The sequence below is a fragment of the Ahaetulla prasina genome, chromosome 3 (assembly GCF_028640845.1).
Source record: "Ahaetulla prasina isolate Xishuangbanna chromosome 3, ASM2864084v1, whole genome shotgun sequence".
Taxonomy (NCBI): Eukaryota; Metazoa; Chordata; class Lepidosauria; order Squamata; family Colubridae; genus Ahaetulla; species Ahaetulla prasina.
In genome coordinates, this window is record NC_080541.1 from 220,573,935 (window position 1) to 220,595,657 (window position 21,723).

At 41.5% G+C, this 21,723-nt stretch overlaps 1 protein-coding gene across 2 annotated transcripts in view; it reads left to right on the forward strand.

Annotated features, from left to right (window-relative positions):
- SLC17A9 (solute carrier family 17 member 9) overlaps window positions 1-21,723 on the forward strand; it is a 56,309-nt gene that overhangs the window by 17,650 nt on the left and 16,936 nt on the right. For both annotated transcript variants that reach the window (XM_058178134.1, XM_058178136.1), the window contains exons 2-7: window positions 8,102-8,299; window positions 10,670-10,809; window positions 11,604-11,703; window positions 14,424-14,554; window positions 20,053-20,152; window positions 21,367-21,463. In XM_058178134.1, coding sequence (XP_058034117.1) covers window positions 8,102-8,299; window positions 10,670-10,809; window positions 11,604-11,703; window positions 14,424-14,554; window positions 20,053-20,152; window positions 21,367-21,463 — 766 coding nt within the window. The remainder of the gene's footprint in view (window positions 1-8,101; window positions 8,300-10,669; window positions 10,810-11,603; window positions 11,704-14,423; window positions 14,555-20,052; window positions 20,153-21,366; window positions 21,464-21,723) is intronic.

The following is a 21,723-nucleotide window of genomic DNA, read 5'->3' on the forward strand; positions in this document are numbered from 1 at the left end:
CCTTCTCATTCTGTGTTATAATTTGATCATTTCTAAAAAAAATAGCTTACAGGTAGTCCTTGACTTACAGCCATTCGTATAGTGGCCATTTGAAGTCACAAGGGCAGTGAAAAAGATGAGTTATGACCAGTCCTCACACTTACGACCATTGCAGGGTTTCCCCCCCCCCGAGTCACATCATCAATATTTGGGTGCTTGGCAACAGTCATGTCGTTTACAGCATTCCAAGATCATGAGATTGCCATTTCTGGCCTTTCCACCCAGCTTTGCAGGGATTTGCTTAACAACCATGGCAAAAAGGGTCATAAAATCGGGTTTAACACACTTGAAAACTGCCTTGTGTAGCAATGAAAATTCTGGACTCACTTGTGGTCATGGTTGTTAAGTGAATCACATGGTTGTTAAACAGATCATGTTATCACATTGATTTTGCTTGCCGGAAGGTGGGTGGGAAGGTTTGCAAATGATGGGATGCTGCAACCATTGTTAATACCTACTGGTTTGGAAGTGCCCAAATTTTGAACATGTAGGAGTGCTGGGATGGTCCTAAGTGTGAGGAACTATCGTTAAATCACTTTTTTTCAGTGCCGTTGTAACTTTGAGTAGTTGCTGAATGAATGTAGTTATTTAAGCTCGTTCTGGAAGAGAGATTCCCAGTGAAAAGGATTATGAAATCTTGTGGGAAGAAAAATCCATCTGGTTCAGTTCCAAGCTGGGAGAAAGACACTGGAAACATGGAGGCTGATCGGAAAGATGGTTTAATGATGAAGCAGAACCACATGGGCAGCTGACAAAAATGGAGTTGAGAGTGGAGGGTTTTTATACCTTCTTTGAGCTTTGCACTTGAGCTTCCTGTTTCTGTGCAAGGACATGTATTCTATCGGCTGTTGTCAGATTTCCATGGGGCCATGTAGGAGTCATAGCTGGGTCTATAGGCAAAGTAAAATGCTAGGTGTTTGTCTGAGCTAAGTTTGGTTGAAGTTTGGTCTGCTGTGAGGGTGGTGCAATTCTATTGTGGCTTAATGGCTTTACGCTGTGTTGGATCTTGAGTGAGGGCTAATCATTCTGCCTTTGTTCAGACTTTGCTGCAGGGAGCTTCAAAATATCCTGCCTTGAATGGATTTCTGCCTGCAGTATTTGCTTTGCTTATGAATAGAGCTATCTAGATACTTGTCTTCCTTTTTTCAATAAGCTCTTCATCTCTTAAGTGCTGACATCTGCTGTGGGCTGTTAAGGAAAGTGGGGCTTGCTTTCTGCCTGTAAAAACATGTTTCTCCCATTTCTCCCTTTGGGGAAATATAATAATCTCCCCTTTTAAATATTCCTCAAAATATTTCATTCTTCGTGGGGGGGGGGAGCTTCCCTCAATCTTAACCATGAAAAAATAATCTCATTGAACTCAGGATGTATCAGGCATGAAAAATCAGGACCTCACCTTAAGTTCCAGTTAATATAATTTATTGCTCATGTCTATAGACAAAAAACTAGTCAACTCATGGTCAGCACACAAGTGATGCTAGATACGAGTTAACGGAATTCAAGCGGAGTCGGACTAAGAACATAATGATTCTAGGCTGATTCCTCTCTTGACTCCACCCTAAATTCTGCCCCTTGCCTGCCCTTCTACAGCAGGGGTGTCAAACTCGAGTTCATCAAGGGCTGCATCAGGTGGCCAGGGTGGGCGTGGCCAGGGTAGGCGTGGGTGGGCGTGGCCAGCTTGACATCACTCATGTCGGGGGTGTCTGTGCTGGCCCGAGGGCTCTGCCAGTGAAAACAGCCTCCCGAGTTCCATTTTTTTTTTTTTTTTATTAAAATAGTTTTACAACAATTAAATTTTTTCCCCCTCCCCCCCTCCCTCCTAAACCCCCCTCCCCCCCCCGGACTTCCCGGAGCAAACACAAGGTATAGTTCCTTAAACAAAACAGTCATACATTAAATTTTTAAAATCTAACACAATTATAATCTTTCTCTCTCACATAACCTGACTTCTTCCATTAAAATCAAAAATAACATCCTTCATTCAAAAGCAATCCGAAATTTCTTAATCTGATATCTATTTTGAATATAATCAATCCAGTTCTTCCATTCATTTAAATATTTTTCTTGAGTACTATCTTTCAAAAGGCTGAGATTTTAGCCATCTCAGCCAAATTGAAACTTTCAATATCCATTCTTCTATTGTGGGTAATTCTTTTTTCTTCCAATATTGTCCAATCAACAGTCGTGCTGCTGTTATTAAGTTCAAAATCAACTTAGTCTCAATCACTGTACAGTCCGTTGTTATTCCCAAAAGGAAAAATTGCGGTAGGAACTTTATCTTCTTCTTCAAAACATTCTGCATAATCCACCAGATTCTTATCCAGAAAGACTTAATTTTCTTACAAGTCCACCATACATGAAAATATGTAGCATCATCACAATTACATCTCCAACATTTCGCTTGCATATCTGGATACATACATGATAATTTCTTAGGATCTAAATGCCATCTATAAAACATCTTATAAAAATTTTCCCTTAAATTCTGCGCTTGCGTAAATTTAACATTTCTAACCCAAATTTTTTCCCATGTTTCCAACATTATTGGTTCTTGAATATTCTGTGCCCATTTTATCATACAATCCTTTATTAAATCTCTTTCAGAATCTTCCGGTGGTTTCGTTTTCCCCGAGAAGGACGCCTGGAATGGCGTCCCGAACTGAGATTCTGTAAAAGCTGGTGAAACAGCGGGAGAACGGCTGTTAGCCAGCTTCAAAGCTTTTCTCTGGGTGAAAGAGAATTAGCCAGAGCGGCTGGAGAGCAGAAGATTGCCCCAGGGGCTCTGCTTTCTTATGCAGAGTCTCGGAGGGCTGCCTGCATAACCCAGCCCCACTCCAGACTCGGCTCGATCCTGTTAATTAAGCAGGACAAGAGGAAAACGCCCACCTCTGCTCAATTGATTCCGTTCTGAATAACTTCAAGCAGACGGGGACAAATACAAGCGATCGATTACTGGGGAAGCAAGAAGAGAGCTGACTTCTACTCCTTTTTAAAAGGGGAAAACTTTTTCTCACTTGAACTTAGTGAAGGAAGAAATGGCGTCTGAAAGGAAGTGGATTGGAGGCTGCTTGTGAGAGAAAGCGAAGTTCGTCTTTGTGGATTTTAGCTGAATAGAAGCTTTCCAGAGGAGGCAAGGTGAAAGTTTTTATTTTACAACTTTAATTGGAGACTTTTTGAGACTTTGAGATTTACTAATTTTAATTAGAGACTTTACTTAAATTAAAATGGCTTCTAAGCCACCAAAAGCTCCCATGACGAGAAGGGGGTCTGAAACTAATTTAGAAGATATATTAAAGGAACAGAACAGAGTTTCTGAAGAGCGATTTAAAGAAATTATGAATAATATTCATGGTGTGAAGGATCAACTTAGGGAAGAAATTAAAGAGACTAATAAAAAATTAGAGAAGATTTATTGATGGTTTTCAAGGTTTGGCAAAATATTTGGAAGTAATGGAGGATAAAGTGGAAGTAATTAGTCAAGCAAATCAGTATTTGGATAATAAAGTTGGAGAGCTTCAAAATAAAGTGGATAAAAATGAGGATCATGTGGTGGTATTGCAATATAGAGCGTTGGAGAAGGCTTTGAGAATTAGGGGTCTTCAAGACCGAAGGAAGAAGACCTTAAAAAGTTATATCAGAAGCCGTAGCTGAAATGTTAGGCATGGACCCTCGAGAAGTTGATTTTCAAATTGATAAGGCATATAGGGTTAATTCTTGGGTAGCGAGGCAGAAAAAGCTCCCAAGAGATATTGTAATTTATTTTTTAACTTCTACAATAAGAAATCAGATTTTGCAAGCTACATACCAAAAGAAATTGCAAATAGCAGAACAGGAGGTGTTGGTTTTGAAAGAGATCCCTGCTAAAATGTTAAAGGATAGAAGGATTTTAGGTTTTTACACAAGAGCTTAAGAAGCATCAGATTCAATATAGATGGGAGGTTCCAATTGGTTTAACAGTATTTTTTCAAGGCAGGAGATATCGAATTGATACTGAATTGAAAGCAAAAGATTTTCTTTTTAATGTATTGAAAGTGGATGTAGAAACAGTGGATAAAAGTCTTCAAGAGAAACAGAGTGGGGAAGCTGAAACTGCACCTGTGATATCAGTACCTCAAGAACAATCTCAAGAACAAAGAGTGACAAGGGAGCTATTAGGCGTAAGGAGATGGAGGAACGACTTCAAGAGAAGAACGGATTCTACTACTGAAGCTGTGGGAGGAGCCAAGCCGAAGAGTGAGGGTCTTCAGCTAATTGCTCAGAAGCTTCAAGAGGCCAGAGATGGCAAATAAATTTTTGACATGGAATGTTAATGGTTTAAATTCAGCACAGAAAAGAAGAAAAATATTCCATTATTTGAAACAATTTAAAAATGATGTGATATGTTTGCAAGAGACACATATAAAATTATCAGATCAGAAATATTTGATTAATTCGAAATTAGGTAAACATTTTGTTTCTTCTGCTCGAATAAGAAAAATGGTATAGTTATATATTTGAAGAAAAATATATCAAGTAAATTAATTGAAACGGACATTCAAGGAAGATATATTGCTATTGAATTGATTTTAGAAGGAAAAGACACTTGTGATTGGCATATATGCACCTAATCAACAACAAGAAAAATTTTATAAATTGTTACATGAAAAATTGACTTTTGGGACTATAAAACATTTATTATATTAGGGATTGGAATGGTGTAATGGACATTAGAAAAGATAAAAGAACTCTTTCTAAGAAAATTCCTATGCATGCAAAATTGCCTAAATCTTTTTGATTTGATGGAAGATTTTGAGTTGAAAGATATATGGAGAAGGCAGAATTTTGATGATAGAGATTATACTTATTTTTCGGATAGGCATCAATCTTTTCACGTATTGATTTTATATTAATTACCAATGACTTGCTTTCTAGGGTTAGGAAAACAAAGATATTTCCAAGGTGTTTAACTGATCATAGTCCGGTATGGATGGAGTTGCAATATGAAGGTGGAAGAAGATCATGGAGAATAAATGAAAATTTGTTTAGATATGAGGATAATGTAAATCAATGTAAAAACAAATGAAAGAATTTTTGATTATAATTTGGGAAAGGAACTTGATAGAAATGGTGTGGGACGAGCAAGGCCTTTATGAGAGGAAACTTGATATATATTAATAGTAGACAGAGGAGAAAACTACAAAAACAGCGAGGGATTTAGAAGAGGAAATTCAGAGGAAACAACAATTATTGGTATATAATCCACATGATTTAAAAACTACTGAGGCGATAAAGATATTACAGAGTCAATTTAATATGTTAATGGCAGATCAGGTGGCAACCAATATACAATATGCTAAACATAATACTTTTTGTAATGCCAATAAATCAGGAGGTGGTTGGCTTATATGTTAAGGAAAAGACAGAAAGCACGTACTATTGAAGGAATTGAATACAAGGGTAAAGTGCGATTTCAACAGGATAAAATTAAAAAAGCTTTCTTGGAATATTATACAAATTTATATGCCAGAGATACAATATTGAATATGGATATTGATAAATATTTGAAAGAATATAAGGTTAAAGGTTTAACTAATGAACAAAGGGAAGAGTTGAATCGGCCTATAACTTCAGAGGAAATTATTTGGTAATAAAGCAATTAAAATAGGAAATCCCGGGCACAGATGGACTTACAGCAATATATTATAAAAAGTTACAGGATGAGATAGTTGGTCCACTTATGGAGTTATTCAATCAGATATGGAGGGGAGGAGGAGTACCACCATCATGGAGGACTACTTTTATTTCATTGATACCAAAAGAGGATCAGGATTGTACTAAGCCTGGGAATTATAGTCCAATTTCACTCTTGTATAATGATTATAAGATTTTTGCAAAAATAATGGCAAATAGGTTAATGGAAATTGTACAACAAAGGATCACACTGACCAGTCTGGTTTTATAAAAGGGAGACAAATGAGGAATAACGTTAGGCAGATAGTGAATTTATTGGAATATTTGGAAAAGAAAAATCAGATTCCGGCAGCGTTTATATTCTTGGATGCAGAGAAAGCTTTTGATCGTTTCCATTGGGAATTTTATTTAAATTAACAGACAAAATGCAATTTGGAAATGGTTTTATACGAATACTTAGGGCAATTTATGGAGAGCAAACAGCTCAGATAATAATTAATGGTAGTTTGACAGATAGTTTTAAAATTGCGAAAGGAACAAGGCAGGGTGTCCTTTATCACCTTTATTGTTTATTTTATCTTTGGAACCTTTATTGGATAAGATAAGAGAGTTAAGGAGATAGAGGTATTAGAATTAGAAGATATGAATATAAAGTCAGAGCATTTGCAGATGATTTGGTTGTTATGTTGACTCAGCCTATAAATTCAGTGTATATTTGTTGGAAGTAATTAATCAATATGGAAGGGTCTCAGGGTTTAAAGTGAATCAAAATAAAACAAAAGTGTTAACCAAAAATATGATTAAGAACCAGAAAGAAAAACTAGAGGAAATAACAGGATTTGAAATTGTAAAAAAGGTTAAATATTTAGGAGTCTTTCTTACTTCATCAAATGGAAAATTGTATAAGAATAATTATGATGTGTTATGGAAAAAATTCAGAAGGAAATGAATACTTGGAAAAATTACAATTATCTTTGTTAGGAGAATAGCAGCTATAAAATGAATGTTTTGCCTAAATTCTTGTTCTTGTTTCAGATGATACCAATAATTAAGAAAGATAAAAATTTGGATGAATGGCAGATTGGAATTAATAAATTTATATGGGAAGGAAAAAGCGAGTCAAAATGAAAATAATGCAAGATACACGGAAAGAGGAGGATTAAAATGCCTAATTTAAAACTGTATTATGAAGCAGTTGTTCTTTCGGTATTAAGTGATTGGTTTAATTTGACGGAGGAAAGGATTTTGAATATAGAAGGTTATGATTTATTATATGGTTGGCATGCATATTTATTGTATGATAAGAAAGTAGATAAAGCTTTTAAGAATCATGTGTTGAGAATTTCTCTTCTGCGTGTCTGGAAAAAATATTATTATAAGTTAAATTACAAAATTCCTATATGGGCATGTCCTAGGCACGCAGTAGAGAATATAAATATAGAACAGGAACAAGAAATGATTACTTATAAAGATCTTTTATACAATGAGAGGGGAAATTTACAACTAAAATCTTTGGATACATTAAAAGAAGAAGGGAGGAATTATACTTGGTTTCAATATGGACAGTTAAAGGCTAGATGGAAAGAAGATCAGAAAATTGGTATCATTCAAAATGAAGAAAATTTGGTTAAACAAATTAGAAATCAAACTCAGGGGCATATAAAGAGATTGTATACTGTGTTGATAGAAATAGATTCCGAGTTCCATTTTCAGCCGCGGCGGTAGAGGTGGGTTTTAGCAGGTTCTGACCAGTTCTGGAGAACCGGTAGTAGAAATTTTGAGTAGTTCAGAGAACCGCTAGTAAAAATTCTGACTGGCCCTGCCCCCATCTATTCTCTGCCTCCCAAGTCCCAGCTGATCGGGAAGAAATGGGGATTTTGTAGTAACGTTCCCCTGGAGTGGGGAGGGAATGGAGATTTTACAGTATCCTTCCCCTGGAGTAGGGTGGGAATGGAGGTTTTACAGTATCCTTTCCGTGCCATGCCCCACCAAGCCATGCCACACCCACCAAGCCACACCCACAGAACCGGTAGTAAAAATTTTTGAAACCCACCATTGCGCGACAGCCTCTGGTCACATCCCTGAGCTCTGTTTTCGTTAGCAGAGGGCAGCAGGAGGCTGTCGCAGCTGAAAACGGAGCCTGGGAAGGCCACGTACAGCCCTCCTGAACTCTGTTTTCACTGACAGAGGCACCACGGCCAGTCCTTTGCTATCTCTAGGGTAGCCCCACGGGCCAGATCTAAGCACCCTGTGAGCCGGATCTGGCCTACAGGCCTTGAGTTTGACATCCCTGTTCTACAGGGTGGAGGGTTTTTTTTTTAGGACTGGACTATTTGACCGTGGTACCTAAATACATAACATGCTAATATTCTCTCTCTTCTGATATTAACAGGCCTGAATCCCGATTATGGACCACGATGCTCCTGCTGGGAACCTGCCTGCTTTACTGCGCCAGGGTCCTCATGCCCATCTGTGTGGTCACCATGAGCTCTCGCTTTGACTGGGACAAGAAACAATCCGGAATTGTGTTGAGCAGCTTCTTTTGGGGTTATTGCCTGACCCAGGTTGTCGGAGGCCACTTGAGTGACCGGTATTGAGTGACAATATTACATTATTATATATATTTTTTCCTATTTTCCTCCCCAATTTTCCTCTTATATTCCAAAAAATACAGTATTTATCTCAGTGAAGCCAAATGTCTATGGAGAATCTCAATCAACCAAAAGGTTCCAAAAGGCTCCTTGGTTTGTTTCTTTTCGTTTGAAAAGGTTCTGAAGTGAAGAAGGTTCTTAGACAAGAAGCAAAATGTTTTCAAAGGTTAAAAAAAAAAAACCTCCAGAAAGTCCAATTGCTTTTTTTGAAAAAGCACCTTTAATTTATTGAAGTCAACTTTTTTTTTTCAGTCACAGGATTGGTTTTTTTTTATCATCCTTCTACTTTCCCCACCATCCTTCTCCTCGCTTTCCTACTTCCCCTCCTCTTTCCCACTTCTCACTTCCATCCTTTCTAACCCTCTATCTTCCCCTCCTTCTCCTCCTCCTATCCTTTCTTCTCCCTCCCTCCCTTCTTTCCTACCTACCTACCTGCCTACCTACTTTCTTCCTTCTTTACTCCTCTTTCCTTACTCCTCTTGAATGCTTTCAGATATGCAGTTCCACTGCATGTCAAACACCAAATATTCTGTATAATATCTGTGCATCATGACCGTCTCTTGAAGAGATAAACCTGGTTTCTTAAAAAAATAACCCTGTAGGTGGAATGGCACATAAAATAATGCAAGCAAATTTTCCTTTGTTGGGAGGGATCATTAATCCCATGCTTAAACCGCGGGAGACATAGGAAACATTTATTCCTTCTGCAAGGATTTTGGTGCATGCACTTTGTCTATGGAGCTTCTCGGTCATCCAGGTCATGGTTGTCCCAAAGGTGCTTTTTTTCAAGAGGTAACGGGACTTTCTGCTTTTTCTTTGAAGACGTTTCGCTTCCCATCCGAGAAGCTTCTTCAGCTCTGCATGCACCTTGCCTCCTGCCCCAGTTCCTGTTTTCAACCTCTGCTTCTTGCACTAAACCAGGGGTCCCCAAATCTGACAACTTTGAGAGTTCTGGACTTCAACTCCAAGGGTGAAATTAAAAAATTTCCCCTACCGGTTCTGTGGGCGTGGCTTGTTGGGAGGGGGAGGTCATGTGACTGGGTGGGCATGGCCAACTCGACATCACTCACATCGAGGGGCTCCTCACCGGCCCCTCCCCTCCCAGCCACTCCTTGTCGCGAATGGCAGGAAAATGGGGAGGGGAATATTCCTGCCTACCATCCTTCCCTCAGTCTGTGCTGAGATTGAGGAATGGATGACAGGCAGTAAAACCCCCTTCCCCATTTTCCTGCCTTTCACAAAAACAGCTCCATTCCAAATGCTCTCCCCCCCCTGTCCCCCCCATCCCCCGTCCCCCTTCTTCTTGGGGACTACGTTAAAGGGACAGGCGACAGCAGCTTCGTTGTGAATGGAGGGAGAAAAGTTAGCATTCTCTCTGCTGCATTTAACATTGAATTCTGTGGCAGAGAGAATGCTAACTTTTCTCCCTCCATTCAGAATGGAGCTGCTGCTCCCTTTATGATTCCCTCCTGGCCTCCTCCCTGCTGGGGACTACCTTAAAGGGACAGGCTGCAGCAGCTCCGTTCTGAATGGAGGGAGAAAAGTTAGCATTCTCTCTGCCGCATTTAACATTGAATTCTGTGGAATATCGAGCAGCCGGAAGAGGTGAATGGGGACTGGCTGGGCAAGGGTGGGGCCAAGGAAGGGTAATTACAGGGGTGAAATCCAGCAGGTTCCGACAGGTTCTGGAGAACTGGTAGCGGAAATTTTGAGTAGTTCAGAGAACCGGCAAATGCCACCTCTGGCTGGCCCCAGAGTGGGGTGGAAATGGAGATCTTGCAATATCCTTTCCCCAGGAATGGGGTGGGAATAGAGATTTTGCAGTATCCTTCCCCTGGAGTGGGGTGGGAATGGAGATTTTGCAGTAACCTCCCCCTGGAGTGGGGTGGGAATGGAGATTTTGCAGTATCCTTCCCCTGGAGTGGGGTGGGAATGGAGATTTTGCAGTAACCTCCCCCTGGAGTGGGGTGGGAACGGGGATTTTGCAGTATCCTTCCCCTGCCACATCCACCAAGCCATGCCCACCAAGCCACACTAAACCACGCCCACAGAACCGGTAGTAAAAAAATTTGGATTTTACCACTGGGTAATTACTACCGGTTTGGCGAACTGATGCCCATAATCTCTAGCAGTTCACCCGAACCGGTCCAAACCGATAGGATTTCTGTTCATGGAATTCTGGGAATTGAAGTCCATACGTCTTCAAGTGGCCAAGTTTGGGAGCCCCGTATCCTGAAGGAAGGGTCAACAAGCAATTTTGGGGTGCAGAAAACACTTTTGCTGATCAATGTTCCTCATTGTTTTTCCAGGATAGGAGGAGAGAAGGTCCTTCTCCTCTCCGCCTCGGCCTGGGGATCCATCACCGCTATCACGCCCCTCCTCATTTCCTCAAGCTCCGCCCACCTGACTCTGATGACCTTCACTCGCTTCCTTATGGGACTATTGCAAGGTGAGACAAACAATGTTTCCCAACGCTTGTGTTGTGGTTCCCGCCCCCGAACCTGGCCCCATGCCCGAAAGTGCCTTGGAGCCAGGCCTGCTGCCAGAAAGTGATTTGGACAGTGAGGGAGAAGGTGTTTTTTTTTTTTACTTTTAAAAGCATTTTTTCTTCAGCCTAAAAAAATGCTTTTAAAAGTAAAAAAAAAAAACCTCTGATGATCACACGGCTCAGCTGGGATCATCAGAGCCTTTTAAAAGCATTTTTTCTACAACCTCTTCGGCCAAAGAGGTTGTTCAAAATGCTTTTAAAAGGCTCTGGCGATCCCAGCTGAGTTGCCTGATTGTCAGAGGCTTTTAAAAGCATTTTTTACAACCTCTTCGGCTGAAGAGGTTGTAGAAAAAATGCTTTTAAAAGTAAAAAAAAAAAAGTTGGCCATGCCCACTCAGTCACATTAACACCCCCCCCCCCACCAAGCCATGCCCACAGAACCGGTAGTAACAAATTTTACATTTCACCACTGCTTTACAGACCCCGCTAAGTGGTTTACAGAGTCAGCTTATGGCCCCCAACAATCTGGGTCCTCATTTTATTGACCTCGGAAGGATGGAAGGTTGAGTCAATCTTGAGCCAGTGAGATTCAAACTGCCAAATTGCAGTCAGCCGGCAGTCAGCAGAAGTAGCCTGCAGTACTACATTCTAACCACTGCGCCACCGTGGCCCATATGAATGGTGTAAGTCGAGGAATACCTTAATGGGATTTCTTTCTGTCTTTTTGTTTCCTATTCCTCGGTCCAATTTATTAGGGGTTTATTTTCCTGCCTTGGCTAGTCTGCTTTCCCAGAAGGTACAGGAGAGTGAACGAGCGTTGACCTACAGCACGGTTGGAACTGGATCTCAGTTTGGGTGAGTTTCTCACACACTATAAAAAAAAGATATCGAGACTCCAGAAAGAGTGCGGAGAAGAGCAACCAAGATGATCAGGGGACTGGAGGCTAAAACATACAATGAACGGTTACAGAAACTGGGTGTCGTGTCCCACTCCTCCTCTGACGGCTGGGTCGGGGAAGTCCGTATCAAGTGTGCCTCTGCAGCTTTGCCAAAGTTCTGTCAGAGTTCTCAGGGCAGGCAGGAGACCAGGATGTGACTTCAGCAATCCAATTTAGACTTTGCCTGACTCAAAGAATGGCAGAAAGCAGATCCTTTATATAGGCCATGGGGTGTGGCTCCATGACTCAGTACTTATCCAGGCCTGCCCCTCCCTTCCTTTTGCTGACGTCGCCTCTCCACTCTCCGGAAGCGTGGGTCCCTCCAGCCTCCAGCTGCCGGTAATTCCAGCTCGTGACTGGCTTCACACTCCCCAGGCTCACATGCTGTGGGGGAGGGGCCCAGCTGCTCCGTTTGTCCGGGCATGGTGCCAGGACTGGGGGCTGGAGGCATGTCAGGCCATTCGTCTTGCTTGGTCTGTCCGGGCATGGTGCCAGGACTGGGGGGCTGGAGGCATGTCAGGACATTCTTCTACACTATCAGCGTCCGGCAGGAGATGAGAGGGGCCCGGCTGCGGAGAGGGGGGTGAGCGAGGCACAACACTGGGTGTTGTGACCCAGGCCCAAGCAGGTAGTAGGAAACTCAGTCCGTGAAAAAAAAAAAACTTTATTCAAACAGCTGAGAATTACTTCATTCCCAGCGTCGTTCAACTAAATTGAAACAAATTCCTCCCAACACAAATTCCTCAGTCCTATCGCAAACCTTGATCCAATTAGGCAAACTGCCAAAGGCCTTTCTTGGCAAACATTCAAAAGTCACAGATACAAAAATAAATGCAAGGCGTAGATGAAGAAGAAGATGAAGCTACCAACGTTGTTTTCCGGCAGAGCCCAACCACCGTTGCTGGTCTTTTTTTAAGTCTTATGGGAGGGGCCAATCATCTCTTGGCCCTACTCCCGAGTCGTCCTCTTTGCTTGAGCTGCTCTTACCTTCTGGCAGCTCTTCTCTTGCGTGCATTAGGAACAGGCTCCTCCTGTTCCTCTGCCTCACTACTATCAGCCTCTGGAGGCTCTGGAGTCCGCACCTAACTTCCTGATGACCCTGGCCTCACTTCAGCCTCATTGCTGTCTGACTCCGCAGGCAGCTGGTGGACCACAACACCGGGCATGGCTAGTCTAGTGAAGAGAAGGGCCAGGGGAGATATGATAGCAATCTTCCAATATTTGAGGGGCTGCCACAGAGTGGAGGGGGTCAAGCTATTCTCCAAAGCACCTGAAAGCCAGACAAGGAACAACGGATGGAAACTGAACAAGGAGAGATTCAACCTGAAAATAAGGAAAAGTTTTCTGACAGTTGAGAACAATCAACCAACGGAACAGAAGTTGCCTTCAGAAGTTGTGGGAGCTTCATCACTGGAGGCTTTCAAGAAGAGTCTGGACTGCCATCTGTCAGAAATGGTGTAGGGTCTCCTGCTTGGGCAGGAGGTTGGACTAGATGACCTACAAGGCCCCTTCCAACTCTGTTAATCTGTATCTGTATCTTCAAGCAGAGAACGGGGCAATAAAGGAAAAAGGATTGAAAAAGAATACAGGTGGTCCTCGACTTGCGATCACAACTGAGCCCAAAATTAATGCTGTGAAGTGAAACATTCAGGCTCAGGCTGCTAATGCAGTCTGTTATTAACAGCAGCTGCCTGCAATTACTGCAGGTTCAAGCCCCACCAGGCCCAAGGTTGACTCAGCCTTCCATCCTTTATAAGGTAGGTAAAATGAGGACCCAGATTGTTGGGGGGCAATAAGTTGACTTTGTATATAAATATACAAATAGGATGAAGACTATTGCTAACATAGTGTAAGCCGCCCTGAGTCTTCGGAGAAGGGCGGGATATAAATGCAAATAAAAAAAAAATTATTAAGTGAGTGTTGCCCCTTTTTATGACTTTTCCCCCCACAGTCGTTAAGCGAGTCACACTGCAGTTGATAAGTTGTTTAGAAGGTCGCCAAAGGTGATCCCGTGACTTTGGGACGCAGAAATGGTCATAAATATGAACCAGCTGCCAAGCGTCTGAATTTTGATCACATGACCATGGGGATGATGCAGAAGTCATAACCGTGAAAAAACAGATATCCCATTTTTCAGAGCCGTTGTAACTTTGAAGAGTCACTAAACAAACTCTTGCAACTCGAGGACTACCTGTACTAAATAGCAGTAGCAATAGCACTGAGGCTTCACAGTGCTTTTAGAGCCCTCTCTAAGTGGTTTACAGAGTCAGCCTCTTGCCCCCAACAATCTGGGTCCTCATTTTACCCACCTCGGGAGGACGGAAGGCTGAGTCAACTTTGAGGTGGTCAGGATCGAACTGCTGAAGTGCAGGCAGCTGGCGGCCAGCAGAAGTAGCTTGCAGTCGCGCATGCTAACCACTGCACCATCACGGTTCTTGATAATAGTCAAAACAAAATAGCGGCAGATCAGAGCCATTGAAATTCAAGGTGGGCGGGACTTTGTTGTCTTGTGGGGACGAAGGGATTCGAGACTCATGATGCGTTTGACCCCCCCCTCGGGCTCAGCCTGGCCACCTCCCACATAGATTCTGCTCTGCCAGTTTTGTGTACCGTACTAATTCTCTCTCCTCCTTTTAGGACATTGGTGATGGGGGCAGCTGGCTCCCTCCTGCTTGACTGGTACGGATGGGAAAGCGTCTTCTATCTTTCGGGCCTGCTTACCTTGCTCTGGGTGTACTGCATGTGTAAATTCATCCTGCCACAAAAAGGTAAGTAACATTTTTTTCCCTATCTATAGAATAGAATAGAATAGAATAGAATAGAATAGAATAGAATTTTTTATTGGCCAAGTGTGATTGGACACACAAGGAATTTGTCTTGGTGTATATGCTCTCAGTTGTACATAAAAGAAAAGATACCTTCATCAAGAATCATAAGGTACAGTACTTAATGATAGTCATAGAATAGAGTAGAATAGGATAGGATAGAATAGAATAGAATAGAATAGAATAGAATTCTTTATTGGCCAAGTGTGATTGGACACACAAGGAATTTGTCTTGGTGTATATGCTCTCATTTGTACATAAAAGAAAAGATACCTTCATCAAGAATCATAAGGTACAGTACTTAATGATAGTCATAGAATAGAGTAGAATAGGATAGGATAGGATAGAATAGAATAGAATAGAATAGAATAGAATAGAATAGAATAGAATAGAATAGAATAGAATTTTTTATTGGCCAAGTGTGATTGGACACACAAGGAATTTGTCTTGGTGTATATGCTCTCATTTGTACATAAAAGAAAAGATACATTCATCAAGAATCATAAGGTACAACAGTTAATGATAGGAATAGAATAGAATAGAATAGAATAGAATAGAATAGAATAGAATAGAATTTTTTATTGACCAAGTGTGATTGGACACACAAGGAATTTGTCTTGGTGCATATGCTCTCAGTGTACATAAAAGAAAAGATACTTTCATCAAGAATCATAAGGTACAGTACTTAATGATAGTCATAGAATAGAATAGAATAATATAATATAATATAACAACAGAGTTGGAAGGGACCTTGGAGGCCTTCTAATCCAACCCCCTGCCCAGGCAGGAAACCCTACACCATCTCAGTCAGATGGTTATTCAACATTTTCTTAAAAATTTCCAGTGTTGGAGCATTCACAACTTCTGAAGGCAAGTCGTTCCACTTATTAATTGTTCTAACTGTCAGGAAATTTCTCCTTAGTTCTAAGTTGCTTCTTTCCTTGATCAGTTTCCACCCATTGCTTCTTGTTCTACCCTCAGGTGCTTTGGAGAACAGCCCGACTCCCTCTTCTTTGTGGCAACCCCTGAGATATTGGAACACTGCTATCATGTCTCCCCTAGTCCTTCTTTTTATTAAACTAGACATACCCAGTTCCTGCAACCGTTCTTCATATGTTTTAGTCTCCAGTCCCCTAATCATCTTTGTTGCTCTTCTCTGCACTCTTTCTAGAGTCTCAACATCTTTTTTACATCGTGGCGACCAAAACTGGATGCAATATTCCAAGGCCTTACCAAGGCATTATAAAGTGGCACTAACACTTCACGTGATCTTGATTCTATCCCTCTGTTTATGCAGCCCAGAACTGTGTTGGCTTTTTTAGCAGCTGCTGCACACTGCTGGCTCATATCTAAATGGTTATCCACTAGGACTCCAAGATCCCTCTCACAGGTACTACTATTGAGCAAGGTACCACATATACGGTACTGGTGCATTTTGTTTTTTTGGCCTAAATGTAGAACCTTACTTTTTTCACTGTTGAATTTCATTTTGTTAGATAGCGCCCAATGTTCAAGTCTGTCAAGATCTTTCTGTAATTTGAGCCTATCTTCTGGAGTGTTGGCTATTCCTGCCAGCTTGGTGTCATCTGCAAATTTGATGAGTTCCCCACATTAACTTGTGTTTCTAATCTGTTTTTTGTAGTGCTGTTTTTGATAGGTTGGATTGTTTTTTCCTTTTGTGTAAAGACAGATGCAAAAAATGAGTTAAGTAGATCTGCTTTCTCCCTGTTGCTTGTCATCTTCTTGCCACTTTCTCCCAGCAATGGGCCAATTGTTTCCTTGACTTTTTTCTTGTTTTTAACATGTTGGAAGAAGCTTTTTTTGTTATTTTTTACTTTTGTCGCTAGCCTTTGTTCATTGTGAGCCTTAGCTTTCCTCACTTCATCTTTACAGGCTTGGGCTATTTGCTGATATTCTGCCTTAGTTATTTGCCCCTCTTTCCACTTTTTATATTTGTCCTTTTTGTCTTTCAATTTGTCAGATAGTTCTTTATGCATCAATGCTGGTTTCTTTTGAGATCTATTATTTTTCTTCTTCATTGGTATTGTGCTAGACTGCACTTCTATAATCTCACTTTTCAAAATTTCCCAAGCTTCTTGAGTTGTTTTCCCCCTGAGGATTCTCATCCATTGAATCCTTCTCAAACTCTCTCTAAGTTTATTGAAATTAGCTCTCTTAAAGTCCAAGCCTCTAGTTTGACTTTGTTCTACTAATTGTATTTGCTTAATGTCGAATTCCACTATTGCGTGGTCACTTGCCCCCAAGGTTCCTGTAGCTTCAACACCTTCTATCATTTTATCTCTGTTAGTGAGAATTAAGCCCAGTATGTCTGATCCCCTTGTTGCCTTCTCTATTTTTTGGGAAACAAAGTTGTCTGCTAGGTTTGTTAGGAACCTGTTGGATCTTCCACTTGGTGCAGAGTTTGTTTTCCAGTTGATGTCAGGGTAGTTAAAATCCCCCATTACTACTGTGATGTGCTTCCTACATACCTTAATTAGCTGACTAGCAAAAAGTTCATCTACTTCCTCTGTTTGGTTGGGTGGCCTATAGTATAGAACTATGGCAATATCGTTTTTCACTCCTTTTATATTGACCCAAATACATTCAAGATGATTTTCATCATTGTTGTGCTCTTATTTCTGTAGAGATGTAGTTATTTCTTATATATAGTGCAACTCCACCTCCTCTTTTATTTGGTCTATTTCTTTTAAATAATTTATATCCCTCTAGCTGTATGTTCCATTTGTCAGTTTCATCCCACCAAGTTTCCGTAATGGCAACAATATCATATCTGCCCTCATTTACTTGAATTTCTAATTCACCCTGTTTATTCCTCATACTCTGTGCATTGGTGTATAGACATTTGAGTCCATTTGGATTGACCTTGTGTTTACTGTCTACATAACCTGTGTTGACTGCCCCTACTTTCTTGCCATCTGTTGGTTTAGTGCACATTTTATTTTTATTTATTTATTTTGTCACAACATCATACAAAAAGATTATATAGTATATACACATATAAACATATATAGGAAGAAGAAAAGAAAACCAATAGGACAGGAATGGTAGGCACGTTTGTGCGCTTATGCACGCCCCTTATGGTCCTCTTAGGAATGGGGTGAGGTCAATAGTAGAAAGTTTTTGGTTAAAGCTTTTAGGATTATGGGAAGAGACCACAGAGTCAGGTAAAGTATTCCAAGCACTGATGATTCTGTTGCAGAAGTCATATTTTCTGCAATCTAGATTAAAGCGGTTTACATTAAGTTTAAATCTATTGGTTGCCCTTGTATTATTGCAATTAAAGCTGAAGTAGTCTTTGACAGGAAGGACATTACAATAGATGATTCTGTGAGTTAAACTTAGGTCTTGTCGAAGGCGACGGAGTTCCAAGTTTTCTAAGCCTAGGATTTCAAGTCTGGTGGGATAAGGTATTTTGTTGTTTTCAGAGGACTGGAGAACTCTTCTTGTAAAATATTTCTGGACACGTTCAATTGTATTGATGTCAGAGATGTGGTGAGGGTTCCAAACAGGTGACCTGTATTCTAGAATTGGTCTAGCAAATGTTTTATATGCTCTGGTTAGTAGTGTGGTGTTTTTTGAAAAGAAGCTACGCAAAATTAGGTTTACAACTCTTAGAGCTTTTTTTGCTATGTAGTTGCAGTGGGCTTTGGCATTTAGATCATTTGACATGAAAACTCCAAGGTCTTTAACGGGATGGGGGTCGTCTGTAAGGTAATGTCCATCTAGTATGTACTTAGTTTTAGGGTTCTTTTTTCCTATATGTAAGACTGAGGGCTGATAGTCTTACCCATACAGACATCTATGTTACATGCACTGATAACCCTTTTAGTTTTCGATGGCTGGGGACAGAAATTTTCTGTATCAGTTAATTCTCTGTCCCCACTGTTCAGTTTAAATAGAATAGAATAGAATAGATTAAAATAGAATAGAATTCTTTATTGGCCAAGTGTGATTGGACACACAAGGAATTTGTCTTGGTGCATACGCTCTCAGTGTACATAAAAGAAAAAATACCTTCATCAAAAATCATAAGGTACAGCACTTAATGATAGTCATAGGGTACAGATAGCAGGGGTGGTATTCACTCACCTTCCTTACCGGTTCGCAAATTTGCGTGCGCATGCACAAGGCCTTCTGTGCATGCACAGAGCCTTGAAAACATGGACAAATGGGACATCATGATGTCTGCGCAGGTGTGCGGGGCATCCCGCAGTCGTGCCTACCGGTTCGCCCGAACCAGATAGAACTGGCTGAGTGCCACCACTGATCTATAGAAGCTCTCGATCAGAATAGAGCTGGAAGGGACCTTGGAGGTCTTCTAGTCCAGCCCCCTGTTCGGAAAGGAGAACCTATACCATTTCAGACAGATGGCTGTCCACTCTCTTCTTAAAAATCTCCAGTGATGAAACACCCACAACTTCTGGAGGCAAGTTGTTCCGCTGGTTAATCTCTCTCTCGCTCTCTCTATCCTATCTCTGATTACCTACCTACCTACCTACCTACCTACCTACCTACCTACCTACCTATCTATCTATCCATCCATCCATCCATCCATCCATCCATCCATCCATCCATCTATCCTCAACTCATTCTATTCTATTCTATTCTATTCTATTCTATTCTATTCTATTCTATTCTATTCTATTCTATTCTATTCTATTCTATTCTATTCTATTCTAATTCTATTCATTTCCGTAGTTCGTAGCAGAACTTGAATTGATTGATTGGGATTTTTATTTTATCTTTGGATTCTTCGACTTTGGAAATCTGTGTTTGGGCTTTAGATTTATTTTCAATGCTGTACCTTTGGCTTGAAATATATGCATTCATCTTAGCCTGGCTTCTGCCTCTGTCTCTGCTTAACCTAATAAATAACACCTGTAGGATTTTGCTTGGATCCCTTTTGTGACTCATGTACAGCTTATTTTGCAGATTTCTTGCTTTGCAATTGATTAGAACTAATTGTACTAGTATTGTTTCATGTATCCTTTGCAGCAAACTAGTTCTTGTGGTTAATGTCAAAGGTGGTTTCAGCCGGTTCGTAACAGTTCGGACGAACTGGTAGCAGCGACTGCGGGTGGCCCGCCCCCGCCAACCCGCCCACCTGGACATAATGCCGTCCTATTTAGCCACGTTTTCGAGGCCAGGCGCATGTGCAGAAGGTGCGCGCAGTAACAAAGCACATGCGTGGAAAGCCGGGCACATGCACAGAAGGCGCATGTGTGGCAAACCCATAGTAAGACTATGCGGTACTCACTGCTGGTTAATCTCTCTCTGAAGAGCCATTTACGATTACAGTTCTGGGGAGGGCAGGAATCTGCTAAATGCTACAAACCCAGGATGTGCAAAAATCTCTCCTCCCAAATCACTGAATTTTGCACTTTCCTATTTATAACCACATACCCGTTTATATTTTGCAGAAATAATCGTCTCACTGCATGACTTGGCAAAGGGTCTTTCCTTATCATCCAAACCAACCAAAGTGCCTTGGAGAAAAATATTTAGAAAGCCTCCCGTTTGGTAAGTTTCTGCCCTGTTAGCATTTGCAATTTGTTCAGTTATGAAGTTTAGGGATTTTCTAATCGGATTCCTTAAACTGCTTGTCTCCCTGGAAAATGAAGATGGCTTAAGAAATTCCTAATGGAAAGTTTGAGTCCTCTCTTACTGATGGCTGTGGACATATCAGAATGAGGTTTTGATTGCTGTATCCTCCTGCTTATTCATCCCTTCTAGAGAAGGAAGGAAGGAAGGAAGGAGAGAGGGAGGGAGGGAGGGAAGGAAGGAAGAAAGGAAGGAAGGGGATAAGAAAAAGAAAGATGGAAAAAGCAAGGAAGGGAGGGAGGAAGGAAGGAGGGAAAGAAGGGATAGGAAAAAGGAAGGAAGGAGGGAGAGAGGGAAGGAAAAAAGGGGATAGGAAAAAGAAAGGAAGATGGAAGGAAGCAAGGAAGGAGGAAGGGAGAAAGGAAGGAAGTGGGATAGGAAAAAGGAAGGAAGGCGGGAGGAAGGAAGGGATGAAGGAAGAAAGGGAGGGAGGGAAGGAAGGAAGAAAGGAAGGAAGGAAGGAAGGGGATAGGAAAAAGAAAGATGGAAAAAGCAAGGAAGGAGGAAGGGAGGGAGGAAGGAAGGAGGGAAAGAAGGGATAGGAAAAAGAAAGGAAAGAGAAAGAAGGAAGGGAGGAAGGAAGGAAGCGGGATAGGAAAAAGGAAGGAAGACGGAAGGAAGGAAGGGAGGAAGGAAGGAAGGAGGGAGGGAAGGAAGGAAGGGGATAGGAAAAAGAAAGGAAGATGGAAGGAAGGAAGCAAGGAAGGAGAAAGGGAGGGAGGGAGGGAGGGAGGGAGGGAAAATCATATACAGGTAGTCCTTGCCTTACAACCATTCATATAGCAACTATTCGAAATTACAACAGCACTATAAAAAGTGACTCCCAACCAGTCCTCACGCTTACGACCATTGCAGCATCCCCAGGGACCGCATAACGGCTGCACGATTCACTTAACTGATGCAGCCGTTTGCTTATAACAATCATGGCAGGAAAGACCGTCAAATTCAGCACCGCTTGCTTATACTCCTTGTTAGCAATCGATGTTTTGTCTCCAATTGCGGTTATAAATCGAGGACTACCTGTACGGGAGCCGTGGCCCTCCTAAAGTTCTTGAGCAGATGTTGCACATGCACCTCCTCACCCCACCCCACCCCCGCCGTGCTCCTCTGAACCTGGTAATGGATTTTCCCAGGGCGGTGATTGTCGCTCAGCTGTGTGCGGCTAGCACCTTCTTCACTCTGCTCTCCTGGCTACCGACGTTCTTCAGCGAAACATTTCCCGATTCAAAGGTAAGCATACATCCTTCGCGAGACAGGGAAAAAAGTGGTTTTGCTGGACCCGGGAGTAAGCTTGGCATTCTTCATGAGAGACAATCCATCAATTAGGAGAGAGCTGGAAGACACCTCGGAGGTCTTTTTTTTTTTTTTTGTAAAAAGTTTTATTTTCGTTTTCCAACAACCTATTCAATATACAGTCTCTTATTCAACATTAGTCATTAACTTTCATTTGTTACTTATTCGGACCTGCCCAGCTACCACTTCCTTCCTTA